Source organism: Triticum aestivum, chromosome 1D (assembly GCF_018294505.1).
Source record: "Triticum aestivum cultivar Chinese Spring chromosome 1D, IWGSC CS RefSeq v2.1, whole genome shotgun sequence".
NCBI classification, from domain to species: domain Eukaryota; kingdom Viridiplantae; phylum Streptophyta; class Magnoliopsida; order Poales; family Poaceae; genus Triticum; species Triticum aestivum.
In genome coordinates, this window is record NC_057796.1 from 11940832 (window position 1) to 11958720 (window position 17889).

The window sequence follows — 17889 nt, forward strand, 5'->3', positions numbered from 1 at the left end:
TGTTTCAAGCCACCGGTGGCCGCGTCAAGCCATGGATTGGTCAGGAAGCACCCCGACCAGCCCTGGAAAAGCCCCAGTGCCGCATGCAGGTACTGGTTCGTCCTCTAGCCATCATCGTCGGTTTGCCGGCAAGGACTCGGCCGGCCGTCGCCCGGGCTCGGCGCTCGCTCAGCGCATCGCCGGCTCGTTGATGCCGCTCATACAGTGTGACAACTGCACGTAGACAGTGCTGCGGCTAACATCTAGCATGCCAAAACACCCGGGATGGATATTCTTCAAATGCGAAAACGATTGGGTATGTTCTTGTTTTCATTCAGCTTTGTCAACCTATTTGTTTCAATTTCGATAGTTTATTGAGATGGTCATGTGTGTAGGAAGGTGGATGCTCATTTTGGTTTTGGGAAGAAAAATACATTGATTTATTGTTGGAAAGAAACTTAATAGATGTTCGTGCACTCATTGGTAGAATTGAAGCTAATGATGCGGCTGTGTGCAATTAAAGAAGAAACTAGAGGGGAAGCAACGTCTACTTCTTTAGAATCAAAAAAAAAAAAGAATGCAAGATCAAGAATCCGCAGATCAACAATGAAGGCATGGAGAAGATATTGGTCCAACTAGTGGGAGGAGTTATGAAAGTTGGATATCTTCTAAAATGCCTAATTGTGGTTCTTGTTTTCTTTGGTCTTGCTATTTTAGCAAAGATTTGATGAATTACTATGTATCCAATGCCGTTGAAGAAAATAAAAAAGCAAAGAAATGTGTTTTCATGCCTGAAATTGAAATGCAAATTACTGATTTACGGATCAGCGCAGGCGGGGTCAAGCAGACCCCACAAAACAGACCCGTAAAAAAGATTTACGGGTCCGCTTTATGGGGTCAGCTCGGCCGCCGTCCGCGCCGGCCCGCAAAGCTGATTCTCCGCAAGCTGTATACACATTTTACGGATCGGTATTATACGGGGTCTGCTAGAGATGCTCTAAGAGAAGTGGACCGAATCCTACGCCACGATCCCTTTCAATCGTGCCATCCCACGATCTGGTTCTGGCTCGGTCTAACTAGACGCACCCCACGTGAACAAGCACATGTCAGGTTCCCTTATTTGCTATACGTACAGGATGTAAAACAGACTAATGGGCATGCACGTACACAACATGGTTACGTGCACAAGATTTCAACTGGAATAAATCTTGTTGATTTGCATCGACAAACTCGCGAGATCCAACCGCGACGGGGGTGTTGGGGCACGCGCCTGGACTCCAATGACGACGACTGAAGGCGGCGCGTCCCAGTCCCAGTTGGCGGGGAGGGCGCTTCGGGGCATGCCCGCTGGAGCTCGTCGATGAGGGATACGAGACCCTTCCTGGGTGGCGGCGCGAGTTCTGGCCGGATCAGGTCGTCGCACGGAGGGGCAGTCATGTTCGTCGGCGCGGATTCTGGCCGGATCAGGTCGTCGTGGGGAGGGGCGGGCATGTTTTCTTTTTTCCTTTCCTTTTTTTGTTTCTTTCATTTTTATTTTATTTTCGTTTTTCCCTCTTGTATATGGTTTTAGAAAAAAAATAAACTAAAAAAATTCTGAATAAAAAATGTTTAAATTTGAAAGTTATTCAAGTTAAAAGCAAGTTTTTTAAAAAAATGTTAATTTAAAGCAGTTTAAATTTTGAAAACATTCAGATTTTAAAACTGTAAAAGGAAAAATCACATTGCGGGAAACGTGAGTATACAGGCCGAGTGGATGGTCGCTAAAAAGAACTGAGCATGGAGACGAAGGAGCGAATGGGGAACTAAATGGGACAAGCCCATCGTGGTCTCCTTCATGTGACAGCGCCGCCGCACACCGCTGAATGCAGCAGCATATAGGAGCTCCCGGCTGCCCACATGCCGAAAAGAAAAAAACACGGACCGGCATGAAACGACATGGCCCATGGAGGAAGCCATTTTGGCATGTCGGGTCATTCGGCCCCTTCGTTTTGGCCTTTTAAAATAAAAAAATTCAAGAAAATTGCCAAAAAATATAAAAGTTCAAGAAATAGAGGTCAAGTGTCATGTTCGGTAAATAGTGAGCTTTAGTAGGGCACGTACAACATTGGGCGTTTAACCAGGCGGTAGGGTAATATTCTCAGCCATTAGCCTTCCGAGGCCCCGAGAACAACGAGATCGCACATCGCTACAGTCAGGCTGGGCGCGTTAGTAGGCCATGGAGGGTAATATTGGGAATTGTATTTGTTATCCTTGAGATTAATAAAATATTGTCCCCGTCCCCTTTGTTTTCTTTGTGTATCGCACGCCGCATTATCTTTTTCCCGGCGCATGAGACAAATCAAACTCCTTTTCTTCCCTTCTTAAGGAGTGCGATTTAGATTTTTCTCGTGTCAAACAAGAAGTACAAATTGTTGTGTCCCACTTGTCCGCCTTTCAAACAAATGGGGAACGTCGGGCAGCAAATGGGTCTTGGGGGTTGATTTGGTGAATGCCCTAAGCTTGTGGGGACAACATTGTGCTTTAGATGTGTCCATGATCAAAATAGTTGATTATGTCGGGGCTGTGTTTCTTAAACAGGTTTATGAGAAATTTAAATTTATGAATGCAAGTTTTGGATATGATCTCAAAATACTTATTCCATTGGCAAAAAGCATGGCCCCCTTAAGATTTTTTCATTCCATGTTGATGTGCAAATTTGAATCACACAAGACTATTGATGTGCAAATTTGAATTACACAAGAGTATGGACAGTTCATCGCCACCATTTTAGCTCAGTTACTTTCTTTGAGCCTACCCTCCTACTCTGCCCTAGAATTACCACTGTGCACAGCCAAACATATTTAGTGCATAAGAAATGCATATTAAATAGTCTAATGCAAGATATTTTTAAAAATTATTGAACATTTTATCTGATATGCATAGCCTACACATGCTCTTAGAATTTGAGCTACGACCAAACTTATTTGCAAGGTTCTAAAACTAAGCAATAAAACAGTAACTAATTGTCATAAGAATTAGTCAAACTTTACCGGTGATAAAACTAGCATTACAGCACACCACAGTATATTTCAGATCCTACATATGAGTTATGCTAGGCAGTAAATACAAAATGCCATGGACCTTGGTGAGAGAAAAAACTTGCAAGAACATAAACTAACTCATGCATATCATCATCCTGGATTAGAATACAGACGACACACTCCATTAATACAAGGAACTAACTGTTCAACGGTTCAGCAAAGCTGATACTAATAACTTCAGCTTAAACTGCGGAAAAGAGTTTTATCTTACGACAACAACAGCAAGCCATCATCATGGTTTGTTTCTATCGACACGACACACAGCAGGATTACTAACAAAGTAGTCGCAGCGGCTTTTAACTCGACATTTTTCCGACAGCTAACAGCTTTCTCTCACTTCTCTAGTGCTAAATTTGTACAGTGAGCAGAGTAACATGTTCAAACTTACTCCACCCTCTTCCTCCTCTTTACAGCTTAGTCTCTCAGATTAGTCTTTGCCTCCTCAGCTACAGAATGTACACTCTCTCCAGTGCAACCAAGATTTGTATCTTATTCATGCCGGTACCATTACTAGTCGATCTTATAGGGTTTTCAGTTGTTGGGGGGAACACGCGAGCGCAAACCTAGCCACTGTTAGCTGTACAACTGCATAGTTCCCGCCTTCAGGCGGCGGTGCATGCTGGTTGAAGCCCCTGGCGCTTCTCTGCATCCACAAGAGCGAGGACAGACATATGGTTAGCATATGTAAGATCTTCATGCTGAATCTGTGAATATTGATGACAAAACATACCTCCAGCAGCAACTAGCTTCTCTACACGCGCGACTATGTGCTTCCCATAGGTGTACTTCTTCAGTGTGTTCAGGTGAGCTTTGATCCTTGTAAGGATCATCTCTCTCTGCTGATCATCACAAGTCTCCAGCACCTTCTGCACCACATAGTTTGCAAACTGATCTTTCATCATCACCTGCAATGACATATGCAGCAAGGTTAACAAATATTTGGCATGTAGATTCTCTTGGGAGCTTGGTAAAAAATGCTGAAAGAACGCAGACCTCAAGAGGTTCACTTTCAGTAGTAGACTCAAGCATTTCACCAATCAAAATCTGCCGCTCTACAGGATTACCAAAAGCTAAGCACTTCTCAATGACATTTGAAGCAAACTTTTGCTGGCTCATTTGCACAATCTGCCCAATTAACTTGTCAATGATAGCAGTTCTCTCATGTGGCTTGCCATGTTCCAGAACATGCTGTAAAAGTTCAGCAAGCATTGTCAGAAATAAAGTATTGTGAAAATGGGAACAAAAGGTTAAAAATCTCAGAACTGAGAGTGCAAAGTCCAGATCTCAGTATTCATTAAAAAAACCAGGAAAGTCCACAAAAGATCCAGATCCACTTGTTAAACAGTAAACAGTAAGCATTAAGTAAGCAGAAAGATCAGTGCAGCAGCCTGCAGATGCTACTGCCCAAAACAGAAGGCAGGCTAGTGCAGTTCACTGCAAGACACTTGAAGAGAAAATATATGTAATGTCCACATCTTAAGAATATTAGGTTTGTCTTAAGTAAAACTTTCTGAAGTTTGACCAAGTTTATAGAAAAAAATATCAACATTCACAATGCTGAACCAATATCATTAGATCATCATGGAGTATATTTTCATATTGGATTTATTTTGTATTGCAGACATTGATATTTTCTAAAATGAATTTGATACCTAATATGCGGAGTAAAAAGAAACTAAGGGAGTACAAAAGGAAAACTAACATGCAGTTACTAGTAATTTTCAAGAATTAAAACAACATGATAACCTTCAGATGATACTGCACATAATAGCCGACTACATTACACCGCACAGTAGTAAAGCAGCGTAGAAGCTTGGATAAGTTCAAGGTATGCAAGAATGTTCGAAAAGATGTGTGTGGTACTCACCTGAACAACATAGTTACCATATTGATCTTGAGCCAGCAAGCAAACAGACTGGAGAATCTCATCCATCATTATCTGCTGTGTTGTGGGATCATCACAGTGCTCCAACACCCTCTGGTAATTCACATGATATGATGAGCAAGGTAGATTGTGAAATATTAACTGTAAACTTCAAAATAAATTTATTAAGAAGCGTGTTATGCAGTATGAGCATACCTGTATAACCCGGCAACCATATGGATGAGTGGATAGCAGCACAACTTGACCATAGAAAGTTGAGACAATGAACTGGATAACGTCCTGAGGGATGCACTCTATGCATTTCTGGATTACATGGTTACCATTTTGATCACGTACACAGCGCATGATATGTCCATCCAGCTCAGCAACCATTTTAGTCTGCTGAGCTAAATCCACGACCTCTATAGCCTGCACACATGTATCATCAAATGACTCAAGTTGCCTTTACTCTTCCAGCCATCTACTCCCTCCGTTTCCAAATATTTGTCTTTTAGATATTTCAAATGGACTACCACATACGGATGTATATAGACATATTTTAGAGTGTAGATTCACTCATTTTGCTCCGTATGTAGTCACTTGCTGAAAATCTCTAGAAAGACAAATATTTAGGAACGGAGGGAGTATGTATTTAGGTATGTGTGCAAAAGGTTTAACATAGTTGTAAGTATATATACACGAGGGTATGGTTAAGCAGAGAAGGATCATGCGACAGTTTACAAGTTAATCTGTACACTGATGCCTTCTGAAATAACAGCTACATTGTTTGCTCCAGAAATCCTCTATTGTATATGCTAGTGGAAAGAGGTGGTTTAGTAATCATAGTCATACTAACAATTATTTCAATGATTGATGAAACTGTATACCTAACCTCAACAAGCGATGGGAATACATAAAAAAGATGGTCATTGTAAATGCGCCCATGCAAGAAGTCTAGAAATCAGAAATTCCTACTTATCAGATAAAATTAACTTGAAAATGTTGATAAGCACCTTTTGTATAACCCGACATCCATACATCTGAAGACTAAGAGCAAGGACACGCCCAATAAGCTGATCAGAGAGTTCCTTTATCTGAGTAGTGCTTCCATGCTCAAAAAACTGGACAGAAGGCAGACCATAAGGATAAGTACCATATACTTAGAGTCAAGGCCATCACCTCAAACAAATTAGCTTCCCATACCTTCTGAACAACATAATTTCCAAATACATCAGTCATCAATGTGAGAGCTTGAGGCATAATTTCTGAAAAAACCATGTCCTTCTCTTCAGTACTAGCTGTTTCAAGCTTTTGCTGTATGAATCGGCTCCCATATTGATCAGCACTACAAAATATTCAATAGTTGGTAAACTAAATAAGCATACAAGAAGATATATCTCTTACAGTTCTGCATACTTCCAATCACGAGTAAGAAATCAGCAGTAATTAAGGGGGGCGGTACCCAGTGCAAAGTCGTGCAAACTGCAGAATAGACCTACCCCCTTTGAAACAAGTATTTATGACAGGGATCATCAATACAAAGCTGAACATTGTTAAAATTTACCAAAGAGCAGCAGAACTAGACACGCTGGGGATTTTGTTAGGTGTCATAATGCATTATGTCCATGCGTGTTGCACACTACAAAGATGTCCATAGAGCAGCAGAAATAGAAACACTGGGCATTATGTACATAGTCGGATCAGCATTACGTCTTATAATTTTGCTCATCGTTGTGCAGTATGTGTGTGCGCGCACACGTGCACATTTGAGAGGGGCATAGAAACATATTGCTAGATATTTGCTAAAATGGAATGGCCAAAACACTTTTCACTATTTGAGTGAACAGAACAAGCAAAGGAGGATTACCGTGCTTTCTGTTGGGTATTTGGCCTAAAGATGTACAATGCATATGCAGAAAAAGGGAGTATTCTTAATAGTTATCACTAGGCTGTAGAAACAATCTGCAAGAAAACATTACTCTTAATATTCCTCATTTTACACTCGATGTATCCGTATATATTTTTTCATGTATGCAGTATAGCAGTTCATGCCATGCCTTGTTCCCATAAAAGAAATAGCTCCGACTATTGACTAGGAAGTAACACTAACTGTATGATGCACTTGCGTGTTACAGTTTGCATGTTGTTATGTCATACTAATGATCACATATACTTAATGCAGAAGTGTACCTGAACTCAACGACATGCCCAGCTATTTCAGAGAGTTCATAAGTTCTGCTTTTGTTGCTCTTGAATTCCTCCAGAAGCGAGGGCATCAGATTTCCTTCCATCTTTCCAACCAGGTCTGGATTCCACGAACCAAAAGAACCCCCAAAATTTCTCATGCCTGATGCAAAGCGCATGCTGCGTTCACCGTGCCTAAGTGGGCTACCAGATGCAACAGGTGAAGAGGGCAGAACAGGACTCGTCAAAGGGCTACCGCCATAACCAAGGCCAAACCCAGGATTTCCATAGCAGCCATAGTTCTTCTGTGACTGAAGCAGTGGGCTAAGGCAACCCTTCTGAGGACCAAGTAAATCCATGTATGAACTTCCTAGATGTCCACTGGCCATGAAAGGATCATCATAGCTGGCTGCAACTTGGGCAGCAAGGTATTGAACATATAACGGATCGATAGGCATCTGAAGAGAAGCTGCTCCAGTCGGACTTCCAACTCCATTGTAACCTAGGTAGTTGGATGCACCAGCTAAATTTTGCCTAGAAGATAAAGTGCCTCCTGGGGACCTTGCGCCAATCCTAGGCGAAGCATAGCCGGATCCAACTAAGGAATTGTCAGATGATGTGAAGTTACCACCATTCATCTGATTTCTCATCATAGAAGAATTAGCCGAATACCCCTCAGGTGCCCTAAAATGTCCTTGCTCGGGACGTTTCATGAAGGAGTGCTGCTGATTGCCACTTGTTTGATCAAAAAGGAACCTATTGGCATTATCAACATCCTGGTAGAGCTTAGACTGGTCCATAGCTTGCCCATTACCAGCTCTCGACGATGACAGGTTCATCCCAGATAGAGCAGCCACCAGATCATCAGGTTCACCAACAGCAGATGAACTGCGGCGGAAAGAAGAGGAGCCACCATTACTCTTTTTATCATAAGCGCCGACTTTCACACCAATTGGAGGCAGGCACGGACTAGGTACCCTCCTCACCAGCTCGGGGTCTGGGGATGCACTTCTAGAGAGTGAGGGTCCCAGAATAGACGCATATGCATGTGATGACAACTCATTGTTCCGAATATCAGCCATGGTCTGTTCATTGCTCTCACGCTGCAGGCCGCTCATAGCTCCAGTCTCGCGATGTAGAGCATACTGCATTCCAGAAGAATCCAGGAAGTCATTGCGGTTGTGGTTGGCACCCTGTCTATCCATGTCACGTTGATTCGAGTCCTCCTGGAACATTTACAGCAAATTGGTACAGATCAGATAAGCTGCCTTGCATAATAATAGTATTAAACTGAAGAGAAATAGAAGTGGCCAAAAGGTCACATTAGATTGTTTGCAGTTGTGACATGGAACCAGGACAGATGGTCCATGAACATGATCAGGATTAGTGTAGTATATACTACTGGTGAAAGTTTGGAAGCTTCTCTCTACTTGCCTAATGCAGGTATTGGTCCATCCAACACAAATCACAAACTGAAATAAACTTGCTAGAACAAGTACTTGCTGGTCACAGCGGATAAGACGACGCATGGATGCACAAACAGCTTCATATAAGTGAAACAATGTGAAGCACTAGACAATATCTCTCATGATCCAGTAAATTCAGAGAGGTTAATCAGGAACTATTACTCTATTGGTGATAACAGTTACAATAACCCATCCAAGCGAATGTCACGAAAGTAAGAAACGCTAGCTGAGAATCCAGCACTGAAACTGAATAGTCGCCCTTCTGCGCCACCCCTGCAAGCTATGAGTACAGGACATTCCTATATATGCTACTTCAAATCACACTGAGAAGCATGCCTCCAGCCAATCGACAAATCAAACAGCTGCAGGAGCAAGACTAGGCTCATGGTGTATGAGCTCGCACTATTCAGTTAACCGTATGAGGTAGCCAGCTGCAACCTGCAAGGCGTGAACTGGCAGTTCATACACACATACTGTATGAACTACTACTATGAACTTGGACTATTCAGTTGACCGCCGCACACCCCAGTATTTTCAGTCCACTTCACTCACAAGTGATAGCACACAGCACTGCTGAACCAATACTAATAATAGCATGCTGAAAACGAAAGATGAAAAACGAGATCTTTGTTTGCTCGGAGGAAGGAACCACCACCTGGAAGATGCCGGAGAAGCCCCGCTGCCGGGGGTGGTCGATCCCGGGCAGGCTGACGAGCCCGTCCCCGGGCGCCCTCCTGCCGTCGCCGATCCCGCCGAGCCCGGCGGCGGCGGAGGAGGAGGAGGAGGAGCGGAGGCGGTGCTGCGCGGACCGCCAGTCCTCCTTGGAGAGCAGCGGCGGCGGGAGGCGCGGGTTGAGGTGCGCATTGGAGTAGTAGTAGCTCTGGTAGGCCGGGTCGGCGCGCAGCTCGTCGTCCAGCAGCACCTCGCCGCCGCCGCCGGACGCCATGGCCATGGCCCCCTCCACCGTGGGCGGCGCCGAGCCGCTGCGGAAGAGCTCGAAGTCCCCGCGCTCCCCCTCCTCCCCGCCGCCGCACACCGCATCCCCTCCCCCACGCGTCGCCATCTCCGTCACCATCGGATCGATCACCGCCGCCGCCGCCGCCAGCAAGAAACAGCCCCGCCACCACACCAAACGAACAAACGAAGAGAAACAAGATCTCCGCAACCTTATCCCCCTAAAACCCCGCCGCCATTACCGCACCCGCCGCCGTCCTCGACCCCAACCCAAGATTTCACCCCGGAAACAGCCGCCCCAGGAACCCGGCGAGCGCCAAGAACCGACCTTTCCTGCCCGGACCGGCCGAATCAGGCGCGGCGCGTCGTTCTACAGCCCGCAGACCGCCGGAAATGGCCCGGATTCGGGAGGGATTCGAGCTCCGTCCCCCCTTTCTCTCTCTCTCTCACCCTCGCAGCTACCAATGCGTGCGCGCGTGTGTGTTCTCGTGGGGGAAGAAGAGAAGGGAGCAAGGCGGCTGTGTTAAGTACAACGGGCCGGGCGATCTGAGCCGTCGGATCCGCGGGCGTGCGGCCGGGATGCGGCGGAGGGGTTTGGGCCCTAGGGTTTTGAGGCCGCGGCGAGCCGCAAAGTTTTTCCTCCTTGGCTGGAAATGGAAACTCGTTGGGTTTTTGCAGGTCAGGTCAAATTCCTCTTCAAGCTTCTTTTCTCAGCTCTCATCCGTGTGAGCCGTCCTGGCTAATTTTGGCAATGTGATCTTTTTGTCAGAGCATCTTCTTCTCTCTTTTTTTGAGAGGAGATTTGGCGGAATAATCTTTCATTATTTCTATATTTACTTTTTGGCTGCCAGAGATTTTCTTTTTACGAATGTGAGAAGGAAAAAAACACACGTTGTTGAACTTGCAATACCGCGTGCTTTACGGTATTTTTCTTTTTGGTCTCCAAAATAGGCAAGTCGTAAAACGGAGTATATTTGTTGATTGGCTTTGAGAAAATGGTTGTCATGTCCATAAATGGGCGTACGTGGCGGGTCAAAAGCGATCCTTCATGAATTTTTTTTACGAATGTTAAAAAATCCACCTTGCTGAACTTCAGATACACCGTGTGCTTTATGTTCCTTGTGGTATGTAAAATAGGGAACTGCGAAACAGAGAGTGTTATTGTTTTCGTGTCGATGAATAGTCATACGTGTTAGCTGAAATCGACCCTTCATGGTTGTCATATAGATAAAATCTCACATGTAATTTACTGTTGATTTACTTTTTTATATATCTCTCGGAGGGGAGGCGGATGCTGCTATCACAGAGATAACGTAGCAAGCATCGAGAGGTTTCCATGTGACAGTGGCGTCCAGAAAGACATCTCGCTTGCCTCGGTATATACATATCAAAACGAGAGAGAGAAAAAACCAACGAACTGTGTCACTTGCCCAGCTAATAGATATCATTATAAAAACATGTCCAGATGAAAGGAAAGAAAAAACTAATGAACTATGTGGCTTGCCTGGCTAATAGATCTCATTATAAGCATGTCCAAACGAAAGAAAAAATAACCAACGAACTATATCGCTTGCCCAGCTTACAGATCTCATTATAAACATGTCCAAAGAAAAGAACAAGAAAACCAACAAACTATGTGGCTTGCCAGGCTAACAGATCTCGATATAAACATGTAAAAAACCGAATAAAGAACAAGAACCAACGAACTATGTTGCTTGCCTGGCTAATAGATCTCATTAAACATGTTCAAACGGAAGAAAAAATAACCAACAAACTATGTTGCTTGCGCAGCTACCAGATATCTCACTATAAAAGTATCTTCAATCGCCAAGGTCCGGCTCTTCTCCATCAACTCGTCGCCTTGGTCTATGATCGACAATTGCATCCTTGATCTCTCTGTGCCCTTGTCCCTGAAAACATCTTCTTGGATTCTTTAAGCTTCTCCCTGGACGTCATCCCCACCTTGATTGGTCATAACTGAAGACCTACCCAATATCGTAGGGAGAAAACAATTAACACATGAGATAGTTTCTCTCCGATCTCCTGCTTATATAAAACATAAGATGTTGTGTGCTTGTCCTTCGTCCATCTTCTTTATTGTGTTTATGCTCACTCTTTCCCTTTTGATTTCCACCCTTCAATCTCTGCCTTTTTCCATCTTTTTTTCTTAAAAAACGCCTCAACGGTGCCACCTCTTAACATGTCAAAATGAAGGAGGAAAAAAACCATGCCATGGCACCCCCTCCAACACTGCAAAAAAATAAATTAACCTACTCCAAAACTGCAGAAATAAATCAATCTATTTGTAGTTTTCTTTGTAATTAATCTATTTGTAGTTAGTCTAACCTTATGTGTATTACAGAGGTTTAAATTGTATAGGCCGGTCTTGGCATCCACATTGGTCAAACCGTCAAAGTCTACATCCACGCCTTTTAGATTCGTTCATCTGAAAGTACATGCACACATCTCATACCACGCCGACTTAAGTGAAATGAAGTTCCATAGTCATCTCGTAGTGTCCAAAATTGCAGAGGAATACGTATATAGTTCCCCTAAAAAAAAGTATATACGTACGTAGATGTGAAAGAACATTTTCATGAAAATAATACTTTAAAAAAATAGCAGGAGTTGACACTCTATTTAGCAGGCTTGCTCACTAACCGACATGTGTGGGTCGGTTGTTACACACATGTGCAGGAAGGATAAGATTCCAAGCAAGAACGGAAGAGGAATGCACACGACGATTATTAGGTGGCAGGCTCCTGCAGCTCCTGTCACGTGATCCCCGAGCAAATGTGCGGATCCACTTGACTACACGATCAGGAATGCTATAGCTTTTAATCCCACACGTCCCAAAATACTAAGGTCGAGACACTTATTTTAAGACGGATTGAGTAATAGGGAAAATAAACTACTTTGTCGCGCATTTAACTCTTTTCTAGGCTTCTTATTTACTCGGATCTTTTCGTCTCTTCCTCTTCAGATCTCTACCTCCTCCCGTTGATTAGGGCCGATGGTTCCCTTCCCCTCCATTTGCGGCTTCAGTGGCGGGATTGTTGGGGAACGTAGCAGAAATTCAAAATTTTTCTACGTGTCAGCAAGATCAATCTAGGAGATGCTAGCAATAAGAGGGGAGGAGTGCATCTACATACCCTTGTAGATCGCGAGCGGAAGCGTTCAAGAGAACGGGGTTGATGGAGTCGTACTCGTCGTGATCCAAATCATCGATGATCCTAGCGCCGAACGGACGGCACCTCCGCGTTCAACACACGTACGGAGTGGGGACGTCTCCTCCTTCTTGATCCAGCAAGGGGGAGGAGAAGTTGATGGAGATCCAGCAGCACGACGGCGTGGTGGTGGAAATAGCGGGATCTCGGCAGGGCTTCGCCAAGCGCAAACGGGAGGAAGAGGTGTCACGGGAGGGAGGGAGGCGCCAGGGCTTGGGGTGCTGCTCCCATGCGCCTCCTCACTATATATAGGGGTGGAGGGGGCTGGTTTCTTGCCCTCCAAGTCCATTGGGGCGTTGGCAAAGGTGGGGAAAGAAATCCCATCATTTCCCTTCCCCACCGATTGTTATCCCCCCTTTTTAGGGATCTTGATCTTATCCCTTCGGGATATGATCTTATTCCTTCTAAGGTGGGATCTTGATGCGCCTTGACCAGGGGTGTGGGGCCTTGCCCCCACTACCCACGTTCATGTGGGTCCCCCATGCAGGTGGGCCCCACTTCGAAACCTTCTAGAACCTTCCCGGTACAATACCGAAAAATCCTGAACATTTTCCGGTGGCCAAAATAGGACTTCCCATATATAAACCTTTACCTCTGGACCATTCCGGAACTCCTCGTGACGTCCGGGATCTCATCCGGGACTCCGAACAACTTTCGGTTAACCGCATACTAATATCTCTACAACTCTAGCGTCACCGAACCTTAAGTGTGTAGACCCTACGGGTTCGGGAGACATGCAGACATGACCGAGACGACTCTCCGGTCAATAACAAACAACGGGATCTGGATACCCATGTTGGCTCCCACATGTTCCACGATGATCTCATCGGATGAACCACGATGTCGAGGATTCAATCAATCCCGTATACAATTCCCTTTGTCAATCGGTACGTTACTTGCCCGAGATTCGATCGTCGGTATCCCAATACCTTGTTCAATCTCGTTACCGGCAAGTCACTTTACTCGTGCCGTAACGCATGATCCCGTGGCTAACTCCTTAGTCACATTGAGCTCATTATGATGATGCATTACCGAGTGGGCCCAGAGATACCTCTCCGTCATACGGAGTGACAAATCCCAGTCTCGATTCGTGCCAACCCAACAGACACTTTCTGAGATACCTGTAGTGCACCTTTATAGCCACCCAGTTACGTTGTGACGTTTGGTACACCCAAAGCATTCCTACGGTATCCGGGAGTTGCACAATCTCATGGTCTAAGGAAATGATACTTGACATTAGAAAAGCTCTAGCAAACGAACTAACGATCTTGTGCTATGCTTAGGATTGGGTCTTGTCCATCACATCATTCTCCTAATGATGTGATCCCGTTATCAATGACATCCAATGTCCATGGTCAGGAAACCATAACCATCTATTGATCAACGAGCTAGTCAACTAGAGGCTTACTAGGGACATGTTGTGGTCTATGTATTCACACATGTATTACGGTTTCCAGTTAATACAATTATAGCATGAACAACAGACAATTATCATGAACAAGGAAATACAATAATAACCATTTTATTATTGCCTCTAGGGCATATTTCCAACAAGGATGGGGGACCCTGCCTTTACGTGTTTGACACATACTTACCGTTTTAGGTTCTGGTTTTGTGGTGGCGACGTTTAGGTGGAGGTGGCGGCGTTCCGTCGAATAATGGTGCCTCGGCTTCAACTGTACCTCGGTAGCGTGGTTGGCGGCATTGAAGAACCATTGTTTCAGTGTCGTCGGCGGGCATGCGCTTCTACGTTGTGTGTTGTTGGATTGGCCCTTGGTTTGTTGGTGGTGGCCTCACCTTGTGTGTAGGTTGTTCCCACCCACGAGCAATCATAGGATAGGTCGCCAATTTTTGCCGGTGATGCTAGCTCCACCATTGGCATTGGTCGAGGCGCGAACCCTGCCAATTCAGCTTCTTACCTCAAATCACATTGTGTGCGACTACTGACTACTGGTGCGACCATGGCAAGAATTTTCCCTTTAGAGATCTATGTCAACGGCAAGACTCTTTCTCTTCTTGTGCTCGTTCTCTCCTCCGGCGATGTGATAACCACCAAACAAGTGGTAGTTGGTTCAGTTCAAAAGGGTCTTGGGGGCTTAGATGTACTTCTAAGTTTTATCACGGTCCAATTTATGTAAAAGAAAGGGGAACAACATTCTTTGGTAAAAGAAAGGGGTTCTTTGGTAAAAGAATGAGTCTTCCCCTTTCTCGGCGGAAAGGGGAACACCCATTCTTTTACCAAAGAACCACTTTCTTTTACATAAAAAGAACCCCTTTCAAGAGTTAAAAAGGGGAACAACATTCTGCATCGAAATATTTATTTTTCTTTAATTAACATACTCCATATACTAAGGTAAAACACTTTTTCTAGGACCACCCATTATTTAACTCTTGAAGCACTCGACTAGGCCATTGTTAAACCTCACATGCAACTCTTTTAACTATAAGAGCATCTCTAGGAGACTACCTATTCTAACCCAAATCCTTGAGATGAGCCAAAAACAATAATGTTTAGTGTTTTGACAAATTGCATATCCCAATTTTAATAGCTACATTTTACAAGTACTCGCCCCATATTCTTATATCCAGGATTTTCGTGTTCTCAAGTTTTAGCTCTCACCTGCCTTGCACTTCCATCCTCATCTCGAGCGCGTTATCTTTCGTCGTGGTGTCATCTCAACCTCATGTGCCCCCACCCGCCTCCTGTCAGGCGCGTCACCTCACGTACTTTCGTCATCCTCTTGTGTGTGTGTGCCTCCACTCACTATAGCACTACTAGGGAAAACCCTAGCAGTAGCGCGGGTATTTTGCCTATCAGTAGCGCAGGACGTAGCGCCACTGATAAGGCGCTACAGCTAACGTGTAGCAGTAGCGCCTGTCGTCCCACGCTACTGCTATACATGGATAGCAGTAGCGCGCTTTAATGAAGAGCGCTGCTGATAATATCTGCAACGCTTTTTACAGGGAAGCGCTACTGGTAAGGCAGCACTACTGCTAACTTTGTTCCCCTCGCTACTGCTAGTTTTATTAAATTTTTTCTGCATATTTGTTTTATATTTGAATAGGCTTTATACAATAATCTTTAGCATATCATACACATACAAATGTAATCATAGCATATACATACAACTAGTCTCATCAAATCATGTCATCATCATAATCATCATCCAGCACAAAGTGGTCCCTCGTCATCATCTCAAAAATAGCGATACAAGTCTCGATTACTTGCAACTACATCGTCATCCATCTAAACAATGATATACGCGAGAAGAGCTATCACTTTGAGTGAGAGCGGAACTATGCAGTACATGAGTTCGTATCCCTCTCTCGCATTAGCGTGAACCTAAACTAACTACTGCCTGTCGCTCGGGAACCGAAAACCGGTACACCTGGGCCTGACACTCCGGCCACTCGTCGTATATATACTCCTGGCGTAGCACTTCTTCGCCATCGATGATCTATGCACCTGCATCGTCACATGAGTCGATGATATGCAACATATATAGTTGAGCAACAGAAAGAGACAGACTTGGCAAAAATAGAAGCAACATATCATAAGCATAAATAACAAAGTTGATCGTACCCAAAATGCCCTCACTAGAGTGATCGTCGCTAGTCGAGGAGGACGGTTTAATTACATCACAAATAAAGTTTCGTCGTGCATAACTCAAAGTTTCGTCATACAGAAAGTATGGACTAAACGGACACATTGTCATATATCGACAATCACTCCAACATGTCCTGCCATCCATCCAAGTCAGGGAGATAGTCCCCGAGCCTAGTGAAAGGTGATACGTCCATTTTGCATCATGCTTTTATATCGATATTTATTGCATTATGGGCTGTTATTACACATTATGTCACAATACTTATGCCTATTCTCTCTTATTTTACAAGGTTTACATAAGGAGGGAGAATGCCGGCAGCTGGAATTCTGGGCTGGAAAATGAGCAAATATTAGAGACCTATTCTGCACAACTCCAAAAGTCCTGAAACTCCACGGAAGTTATTTTTGGAAATAATGAAAAATACTGAGCGGAAGAAATTGTGACGCCAGGATAATTAAGCTACAGTAACCCTCTGCTAATGATGCCACGTCACCTCGATTACTGTGGTTAATATCGCGTTAGTTCAAAACCAATTCGAATTCAAACTAAAAAAAAACAAAGCAAACAATAAAAGTTTTCAAATATTAAAACTAAAATGTTCGGAGTGAGCCAAATAATGCATAAGTAGTAATGGTGGAGAAACCACATTGTTATAAAAGGTTTAAATGCACTTAGGTAATTAAAACAGTAGTTAAAACAATTAAATAAATACATATTGGATTTTATTAAATATTAAACTATTTTGTTTTGGGTTAATAATTACTATGGCAGTAGTATAATTATGAATGCAAGTTTAGGTACTAGTGATAATTTTTATAAAACAGAAACTAAGAGGAAACTCAAAAAATAAATGGAAAGGAATAATAACTAAAAAGAAAAGTAAATAAAAACAAAGCTAAGAAAAATAAGATAAAAATAAAAGACATCCCCCCCCCGCTGGGCCAACCGGCCCAGCTAACCAACTCTGCACCCCTGCTTAACCCCCCACCCCCACCGAACCCTATCCATTCCCCTCCTCCTCGCTCGCTCTCTTCCCTCCTCTGTCGCCCGAACGCCATCGCCGTGCCGTCACCGTGCTCGTGGCCACAAGCCTCCCCGGCGTTCGGGAGGAAGTCGAGGAGCACCGCCGTCCTCTTCTGCACCGTATGCAAGCGCTAGGTTGAGCCGGAGTGCCTCGAGACGTCGCCGTCGGCCTTCTTCCCCAACCACGGCCGTCGTCGTCCACCTCATCGATCTGCCTCGCCGGACCACCCCGAGCTCGCTGCCATCCTCGCTCGGCCCCTGTGAGCCGCCGCCTCCCATCTTCCCTCTCTACTTCCGCACGCCGCCCGCAGCTCCTCGTGCCGCTCGACCCCGTCGCTCGTGGCTGGCCTCGCCCAATCCCGCACCGGCCGTGCCCGGCCGCCCCGGCATGCCCGCGCCTCGCCGGCGTTGCTCTTGTCCGGGGCCGCACCCTGCTCCCCTCTCCCCTGCCGGCCTCGCTCACCCCGGCTGGCGCCCGCCGCCCCGTGCCCGCCGCAGGCCCAA

The 17889-nt window shown here is 44.8% G+C and overlaps 1 protein-coding gene across 1 annotated transcript; it reads right to left on the reverse strand.

Annotated features, from left to right (window-relative positions):
* Positions 1-3107: 3107 nt before the first annotated feature.
* On the reverse strand, positions 3108-10028 carry LOC123179931 (pumilio homolog 1). The gene is made up of 9 exons (XM_044591841.1): positions 9229-10028; positions 7114-8333; positions 6127-6268; positions 5937-6044; positions 5140-5352; positions 4927-5037; positions 4053-4247; positions 3790-3964; positions 3108-3702 (listed from the first exon to the last, which is right to left on the reverse strand). The coding sequence occupies exons 1-9, from the start codon at positions 9646-9648 to the stop codon at positions 3662-3664; spliced, it is 2625 nt and encodes an 874-aa protein (XP_044447776.1). The 5' UTR covers positions 9649-10028; the 3' UTR covers positions 3108-3661.
* Positions 10029-17889: the final 7861 nt, after the last annotated feature.